The 9,539-nt window shown below is 43.6% G+C and overlaps 2 protein-coding genes across 3 annotated transcripts in view; one reads left to right on the top strand and one right to left on the bottom strand.

The window, feature by feature from the left end:
- Nucleotides 1-1,124, bottom strand: part of NSDHL (NAD(P) dependent 3-beta-hydroxysteroid dehydrogenase NSDHL) — a 10,493-nt gene extending 9,369 nt beyond the window's left edge. The window contains exon 1 of the mRNA XM_077758367.1: nt 1,071-1,124. Within this exon, the coding sequence (XP_077614493.1) occupies nt 1,071-1,124 (54 nt within the window). The remainder of the gene's footprint in view (nt 1-1,070) is intronic.
- The window catches only part of LOC144226848 (centrin-2), a 42,218-nt gene that overhangs the window by 17,386 nt on the left and 15,293 nt on the right, over nt 1-9,539 (top strand). For both annotated transcript variants that reach the window (XM_077758364.1, XM_077758365.1), the window contains one exon: nt 8,575-8,621. In XM_077758364.1, coding sequence (XP_077614490.1) covers nt 8,575-8,621 — 47 coding nt within the window. The remainder of the gene's footprint in view (nt 1-8,574; nt 8,622-9,539) is intronic.

Consider the following 9,539-nt stretch of genomic DNA (forward strand, 5'->3'; position numbering starts at 1 on the left):
GGAAGTACATAGGATAGAACCCATGTTGTCCTTTCAATCGCCCCTCCCCGTTGACTGATCCTCAGTAAAAACTGGTTTAGGGCATGAGAAAGAAGCCTGTGGGGTCCAGACAAAGGCAATATCTGTGCCTCTGTGCACCATGGGTGTGTATGTATGTGTGTGTGTGTGTGTGTGTGTGAGTGTGAGTGTGTGTGTATGACAATTCAGGGCACCTGAGGGTAAAACCCCTGGGAAAATGAGCTCACAGATATAAATTATGGGTCATATGAAAAAGTCCTACACCATGAAAGATCGTGCAAATAGCCAATACACAGGAGTATTCCCTTCTGTGTAAATAGATATAGAACAGCAAGCTGAAAGGAAATAAAAACAGGTATGCTTAACTGATTGCTAAAATGAAGCAAAGCTCCTGAGAGCAATGGCCGATTGCAGATCTGGGGCAGGAAACAGACAAGATGAACCAGCAACACCTTGTCGAACCAGAAAGTAAGGAAGCTAGCCAAGACATCTGGGGTCCTGTTAAAAGGACTCAAGAGTCAACTTTGAAGAGGCTCTCACTGGCCCACAAGTAAGAATAAGAATTCCTTCTTTAAACTAATATTTTCCAGAAATGAGGACAGGATTGTGTCCTCAGATTCCAAAGGCCCACTAGATGTTGAGTAGGATTTAAACACAAAACAAAAACTCAGACCTAGACATGTTCTCTACAGAGCATACAGGATAAAAAAGAAAATCCTAAAAGGCACAAGAGGAAAGCCCAGATGACCTCCAAAGGAATGATCAGATTAAGTGTTGGAATAAATAATTATGAACCTACAATTCCACCCCCAGCAAATAAGCACTTATGAGAGAGGGTGACATAACAACAATTTTCAGGCATACAAGGGCCCAGAAAGTTTACTGGCCAAATATTCACTGAGGGATGCTAAAGGAAATGCTTTAGGAAGAAGAGGAAGGAACCTGGAAGAAAGAAATGGGAAACAAGAAGTACTGATGAACGAATTCAAGAATATGGCACAAAACCCAAGTAGTGACTTTCAAACCCATTTCAAACCTCCTCACCTCTTCACATCCTCCTTATCTTGGATCTCATGACCCATCATCACAATCTTGGCCTTGCCCATGTCTGTCTTTATCAAGTTGGTCTGGCAAACACCAGCCCTGGTTAAGTGCAATTCTCCCTTCTCCCTGCTGGTGTCTGAGTAGCTGAGTGTTGCTGGAGAACAATATACCATACTGGCAGGTCTTGCTTTAAGTTTGTGTTAAAAACATTTTTTGTAAATAAAATACTAGCAACTATATCACAGGAGTAGTAGAGAGTTGGGGGTGCAGTTTGGAAGGAAGCTGAAATTTGCTAAGGAGTCTCAGCTCCTTTGAGGGGACGCAGCAGTGATCAAGAGAGGCCTTATCCCTGCCTTCATGGAACTTCCTGTCTCTGGGATCAGTGGGCATATATCAAGTAGATACAGAGTATATCAGCTAGTATCAAGAGTTATACAGAAATATAGAGTAAAGGAGATCTGGAGGGGCTTGTGGCTTAGCACAAGTTGGTCGGAGACTTAAAATTGAGGGAACAAGCTCAGTGGGTCACAAACAGCATTCCTGGTAGAAAGAACAGTGAGTGCAAAGGTCCTGAGGCAGAAACTCAGTTGGTGAGTCTGTGGAGTGGTAAAGAGGCCAGTGTGGCTGGAGCACAGAGGGAGTACAGGAGAGGGTTAGGCCAGTGAGGTAGTGAGGGAAAATCACACAGGACCTCATAGGTGATTATAAGGGCCTACATGTTTGCTCTAAAGAGAACTGGACCATTGGAGACTTCTGAACAGAGGGGTATCATGATTTGATTTATGCATTAAAAGGGTGGTGGCTTGGACCAGCATGGTAACATGAAGGAGTGAGAAGTTGCTGGATTGGGAATCTATTTGGAGAATGCAGTCAAAAAGATCTGCTAATGAATGGGATGGAGGGTACAAGAGAAAGGAATCAAGGATAAATGTAAGGTTTTTGGCCAAAGCAATTGGAAAGATAGAGTGGGTCATTTATTGATATGGAGAGGACTTTAGTAGGATTGCTGTAGTGGGAGAGGGGACCCGTAGCAGGAAACCAGGAGCTGAATTTTGGATATGGCAAGTCTAAAATGTCTATTATGTATCCAAATAGACATATTTGCCTGCTGGACAGATATGAGTCCAGGATAGCTATAGGCTGGAGATATCAAGCTGGGTGCTAGTCAGCTCCTAGACTGCATTTCAATGGTGAGCCAGGGGCGGGGGATTCATGTGGACACTGAGTGTGCTCAGAGAAGAAAAGAGATCTAAGTAATAAGCTCTGGAGCTTGCCACATTTAGAAACTATTGAGATAAGGAGAGCAGCAAAAACCAGAAAAAAGAAATTATAGAGATGAGACAGAATGGCAGGAGGAGAAATGGGCAAGTGGGGTGTCCTAGGCCTGGCCACTGGATCTGGTCGCCTCCAAGTCCCTGATGGCTCTGACAGGGGCTGTTGGTGACAACCTAGCTGGAGTGCTTGTAAGAGATAATGGAATGAAGCAATCAGAGGCGACATGTACAAATGGCTCTTTGAGTTCACCTATGACATGAGAGAGAAGTGGGGCAGTGGCTAGAGTGGATATCTTATCAGGGCATTTTGCTTTCTTACAATGGGTGAGACTGCAACATGTCTGTGTGCTGATGGCTATGACTGGGCAGAGAGGGATCAATTGCTGATGCAGGAGAGAAAAGCCAGAATCCCTAGCGGAATCACTGAGCAGGAAGAGAGGAGCTACAGCTGGCACAGATGAAGCACCACAGAGCACAGATGCGGTCAGAGGCATGTCTGTGCATATGGTACCATGAGGTACCATGGGACCGACTTGAAGGCTGAAGCCATGAAGAAAGAGGCAAAAAGCCTTGTATTTTCCTCTCCAGCTCTGTTCAGTACCCTGAGGCCCCGAAGGAGGAGGGAGAATCAGATTTAACCAGGCGTAGAGTTATGCCTAGTAAGTACAACCTGATGGAGAAGTTTATGTGTCTACTCGGTGAGGCTCCAGTCCCATTATTTCATCACACACTGGTCTAGGTGTTACCATAAAGGTATTCTATGACTGTGGTTAACATATATAATCAGCTGAATTTGAGCACAGGAGATTATCCTCCATTCTTTGGGTGGGCTTTATCCAATTACTTGAAAGGCCTTAGAAGCAAATCCCGAGGTTTCTGTAGGAAATTCTGCCTCAGGACTGCAGCATCAGGTCCTGCCTGAGTTTCCAGCCAGCTGTCCTGCCCTGCAAATTTCAATCTTGCCAGCCTCCCAATCACGTGAGCCAATTTCTTTAATAAATCTTATTCTATCCCTTTCTCCATTTCTCTCTCCGTCTTCCTCTCTATCTACATACAAACACATGTTACTGGTTGTTGCTCTGGAGAACGCTGACTGCTGATACAGACAAGAAGAAAGAAGCAAGGGAGATCAGTGTTATGCAAGACAGTAAGTCATGGACTCAAAGGCAGTGAGGACACAACACACATTGGGTGAGGGACAGTGGAAAAGAGCCAGAAATCTGGATTGGTTTTAAGAATTGTTAGGCAAAGGTATTACAGGGCATGAACTCGAAAGATAGGAGGTGGTGCTCAGAGTGGAGGGCCTGTAAATGAGATCATGGTGAGGACATATTTCATGATGATAACAGGTTCTGGGGCAGGGGATGACAACTGGCTTGGAGGCCAACAGGAGGGAGTGACAGAAAGCCAAGGAGAAGTGAGGTGAGGGTATTGGCAGGGTCATCTGTGTGACTAGTGAACTTATCGACAGTTATGACAAGGCTGACCTCGGCCAGGAGCTAAAATCACTTAAGAAATGAGATGGATCCCCCTGGGATAGGGAGCAGGTGGCTGGGGATGACTGTCCCAAGGAAGGGAACTGGGGTATGTACACTCTGCCGGCATCATCTGCACAGCCAGAGGGATCTTAGGGCAGTGAGGAAGTGGCGACGACAAACAAGGAAGACTTCTACCCTATCTCCAGGCTCTGAGGTATGGGCAGGGTAGGAGAGAACACAGCCTGCGGGGGAAGCTGTGACCTTAAAATTCAAAGTAAAACAACTACAGCAAATGATGCCAAAGCCTAGAATAAGAGCCCATGGACAGGCTGAGGGAAGCTGTCTGTGATACAGCTTTCCAAATCCAGAAAAGAAACAAGGTAAGCAAAAGACAAATGGACAAAGGTTGCTGACAGGCACTTCACAGAGGGTCAACAAAGAGCACAGAGTCTGGCCTCCTGAATAGGGAGGGCACATGACTCTAAGCTTCACCAAGCTACCATTCCACACCCTTCAGGATGGCAATACCAAAAAGTCTAAGTACACTGGGTGTTGGCAAAGACGTAGAACAACATGGATCCTACCTACCACACTGCTGGCGTGAACAGAAACTTGATACAGCAGCTTTGTTCAGCAATATGGCCACATCTAATAAAACTCAAAATATTAATACCCTTATGACACAGGTAAAGGCTGCAAACATGCTCAGTGAAAGAAGCCAGTCACAAAAGGACATATATTATTGCATGATTCCACTTACATGAAATGCCCAGAGTGGGCACATCTACAGAGACAGGAGATGAGTGGTTGCCAAGGGCTTGGAGAGGAGGAGAGAAAAAGGGAAACGACTATTAATGGGCCTAGGATTTTCTGCTGGGATGATGAAAATGGTCTGGAAAGAGACCAAGGTGATGGTCATACAACTCTGTGACTATAAACAACCACTGAATTGTACATTTAAAAAATATGAAGTTTAGGGGCACCTGGGTGGCTCAGTCGGTTAGGCGTCTGACTTTGGCTCAGGTCATGATCTCATGGTTCGTGGGTTCGAGCCCCACGTCACGCTCTGGAGCCTGGAGCCTGTTTTGGATTCTCTATCTCCCTCTCTCTCTGACCCTCTGCTGCTCGCTCTCTCCTCTCTCTCAAAAATAAATAAAACACTAAAAAATCTAAAAAAATTAAGTTTATAGGAATGTAAAGTATATCTCAACTTATAAAAACCCTGAAACCCAGCAACTGCACTTTTGGGTACACAGGTGACCCTTGAACAACATGGGTTTGAATTCCCTGGGCCCACTTATATGCAGTTTTGAGGTAAATATCGTACAGGACCATGAATGTATTTTCTCTTCCTTATGGTTTTTTTTTAATTTTTTAATGTTTATTTATTTTTGAGAGAGCACAAGCAGGGCAGGGGCAAAGTGGGGGGNCAAGCCCGAAGTGGGGCTCACAATTGCAAACTGTGAGATCATGACCTGAGCAGATGTCGGATGCTCAACTGACTGGGCCACCCAGGTGCCCCCCCCCACTTAAGGTTTCCTTAACATTTCCTTTTCTGTAGCTTACTTTATTGTAAGAATATTGTATATTAATACATACAACATACAAAATGTGTTTTAAGTGACTGCTTATATTATCAGTAAGGCCTCTGGTCAACAGTAGGCTAACTAGTAGTTAAGCTTTTGGGGAGTCAAAAGTTGTACATGGATTTTCAGCTGCATGAGGGTCGGTGCTCCTGACCCATGTTTTTCCAAGATCAACTGAATACTCTGGAACAGTAGTCAACATAGTACATAGCTTGTGGACAACACTGCAAATAAAGTTTTATTGGCACACAGCCATACCCATTCATTTATGTACCAACCATGGCTACTTTTGCACTACCATGGTAGAGTGCAGTTGTACTGACAAAATGTGTGTGTGTGTTGAATTCTTTCCTGTAAACTTTAAATTTCTTCAAAAAAAATTTTTTTGAAACAATATGGCTGACCTCTGAGCAGGGTAAGCCTGGGACATTCCCNAGCAACTGCTCCACCATGTGCTGCCCCAGGAATCCAGAACCTCCGATCACTGTGCACTTATTGGCCTGCAGAGAGAGACGGATGGGCAGGGGGTATATGAGAATTGGAAGCTATAAAGAGCTTTGGTTCACATGTTCATGAGCAAGCCCATCTGTCTGTTTGAAATTCTTCTTGAGTCAAGTTGGAAGCTTTATATAATTCTGGTGTTCTACTGCCAGTGGCACCCTCCTCTCCTGGGATGAGTAAGGAGGAAAGAGAGATAGCAAATGATACTGAGATATCATGCAATCTTGGCCGGACTGCATGATCTGATACGTGCATGCTGTGTGTTTAGTGAAAGGAGCAGGAAGCACCTCTGAAAAAATGAAACTACGTGTGATCAAAACTGGACAATACAAAGAACCCAAAAGTAATACCTTCTTGCTCCTACTAACAGAGCCCTGGGCACTTCTAAGGCAGAACAGACAGAAACAAAATAAAACACAACATAACATGCCACCCACTCAACTGAAAATGTAGACTTGGGGCGCCTGGGTAGCTTAGTCGGTTAAGCGTCCGACTTTCGCTTAGGTCATGGTCTCCCGGTTCGTGGGTTCGAGCCCCGCGTCGGGCTCTGTGCTGACTGCCAGCTCAGAGCCTGGAGCCTGTTTCGGAGTCTGCCACTCCCTCTCTCTCTGACCCTCCCCTGCTCACGCTGTCTCTCTCTCTCCTAGAAATAAATAAAAAACATTTAAAAAAAATGTAGACTTAAAATATTAGCAAGAAAAAAGCAAAGTCTCTATGCTCACAGGAGAAAGTCAGCCCCTTTTTCTCATTGACCATTACAAGGCTGTGCTGTGTGACTTTTGACTTGTCACCTAATCCCTTCCTACCTTAGTATATCCAAGACTTTTGCTGTCTGATGAGATCTCCTGGAGGGGTTGCAGGGAGGATCAGTAAACTGTTAATCAGCCAGGCGTAGGGCTTTGCTTTCCCTTCTCCAAGCTCTGAGCAAACTGACGAATCAGGGAAGAGCTATGGTGTTTACATTTCACCTTCTAAAACATGTACACTTTCTGGGCTAAATTCCAATTCTGGTAACTGGGGATAATGGATGGACAGAGCACCAGATGCAGGCACTTCACTATTCTGATGCCAGAGAGTCAATGCAAAACTGTCTGTTGCTTACTGATTAAGCTGGCCACAAGAATCTCCATAGAAGGACCAGTGATATCCCTCCTCCCTGGGGTATTTCTAAAACTCTATCGGCACTTCCTGAAAATGACAAACGCCCATTTTCCCTAAGCTCATGTACAGTAAATCAAAGTTGGGAGTGTGGAAACTAAAGATATTAAAGAGATTCTGCTCCTGATTAGAAAACAAACAAACAATCCCTCTATTTATCCCTTAAGTATCTATACAATTGAGTTATGCAGGAGACTTCAGAGGTGCCAGAGCCCCTATTACAGACTCGCCCCTCCCAACCTGGTATCCCATGGACTGGCATTTGTTACTGGAGTCCACTGGGCCACCCAGAGATGGCTCTGGAGCTTTAGCATCATTGGCTCAGACACGTGTAACCTACTGACTTAATCAGCTTCACTATTCCATGCCGCCCCTACCCCCCCGAACAAATGATCTCTTCATCCCATTTTTGTCTAGGTTTTGTTTGATTACTCCCATATACATATAATCACACCATGCTAAATAATTTGCACCTTGACTGAAATTCCTAAAGTATTCCTAGGACACAGGCAAATTAAATACATGAATCCCATTTGATCCTCATTTTGCCTATACCTTCTCCTTCCCTCAAGTCAGCTGTCTAGGCAAATGCAGTTTTTTAAGAATAACTCCGAACCTCACTGCTCCCCAAACTGATTTTTCTTGGTTTGCTAAAAAGTTTGCCTTAGTCCAAAGAGGTTCAAACTAGACATGTTTTGATAGTATCCCAAAGGATTTCAGATTCTCTTGTTTATCTGGCAATTCTAGTTACAGTTGTTTCATAGTTTGATAGTCTAATTTAAAAAATTAACCTTTCTATTATGTCCAGTGTAATTTCCTTTCATGATTTTATTTATTTTTTTATAGTTTATATTGAGAGAGAGAGTATGCGCAGGAGCATGAGCAGGGGAGGGGTAGAGAGAGGGAGAGACAGAATCCCAGGCAGGCTCCGCACTGTCAGTGCATGGCCCAATGTGGGGCTTGAACCCATGAACCATGAGATCACGACCCGAGTCGAAATCAAGGCTGAGCCACCCAGGCACCCCTGGGTTTTTTCTTTTTATATTGTCATACTGAAATGTGGCACCAATATTGCTTGGAACAAGTGGATCAACTGCTATTCAACAGAGAGTTCTGTAGTGATGAGAACTGAACTGGCATTTATCCCAGAGAAGTCAGGTGTGTGATGGGTTAATGTCTTTAATAACACCTGTAACACCACATGGTTAGAGATCATGTGAAATAACTACTTACATTTTATGGTCATGAAAGATGATGCAGAGGAAGTAGGCACAGTGGACAAGAAGGAATATGTACTAACAAGAATAAAACTCCAGACTGAAAACAGGCATTGAGACTCAAGAATGGGTTACTGAGAGAAGTTATAAAATCATCATCCTAGAGAGAGTTTTAAGAATAGAAAAGAAAGTCATTCAAATGATTTTAATTGCAATATGATCTAGAGANACTGACTAAGCTACCCAGGCGCCCCACCCTGGGTTTCTTTTAACCTGTTCTGTTTTCCTTTGTCTCTAGCAGTGGGCCTCTTTTCAGAGAAGTCTTACACAGAACATATACATAAGGTAAGATGAAAATGTTTTTATTTTAGCAGTTTAAATTTCTAACTTATACTTCTTATAAAGGCAACCAGTGAGAAAGAACACCATGACACAACCATCGAAATATACATTTTTTGGTTGCTGAGTATCAGTAAAATCCTAATTTATACAAATAAGGAACTAGATGGCAAGGGACTCTACTAGGTCATCTGAACATTAGACTCTCACATTAACCTTCTCTTACAGAGGCACAGAGGAGGCTTTATTCTGAGCTACACGCCAAGACAAGTATGATCTGGTAGCCCAGAGAAACTCTTGGGCATCTTTAATTTATTAACATTTGATATAAACACATTTTATCTTGGCATGATTTCATTTCTGAAATATTAGCATTCATTAAAAATGAATCAAACCAAAACTTTGCAAACCTACACAAAGAACCTCCAGGAGGCCTGACAATTCCTTGAAGTCTTTTCTGATACTTGCAATGCTAGATCTTAAGAGTCCTTGCTATTGCCATTGTGGTTACTGGGGAAGCCTTCTGCCATTCCACCCAAAAGCCTAGTCTAGCCTGCTGGAGGCCACATGAAGGCAAACCTAGGCACTCGGCTGACGCCAGCAGTTACTGCCAGGGATGTGAGTGAGGCTGCTTGGAACTCACACGTCAGGGGGGTCCCCATGACTGCAGGTGGGTGGGTGAACCCAGAGGAAGCCAGCTAAGGACCCCCAAACTGTGCCCAGCCTGAATCACAGAATCAAGAACAAAGAACAAAGAAATGGGTACTGTTTTAAACCATTATGTTCTAACACTGTTACACAGCAATAAGTAACTGATACCTTAAAAATATGTGTGTGTGTATATATATATGAGTTATATATATATATATATATATATATACACACATATAAACTCAACATTTATTTACTAAATGTATCAAACAA

This window comes from Crocuta crocuta, unplaced genomic scaffold, assembly GCF_008692635.1.
Source record: "Crocuta crocuta isolate KB4526 unplaced genomic scaffold, BGI_CrCroc_1.0 scaffold2141, whole genome shotgun sequence".
NCBI classification, from domain to species: Eukaryota; Metazoa; Chordata; class Mammalia; order Carnivora; family Hyaenidae; genus Crocuta; species Crocuta crocuta.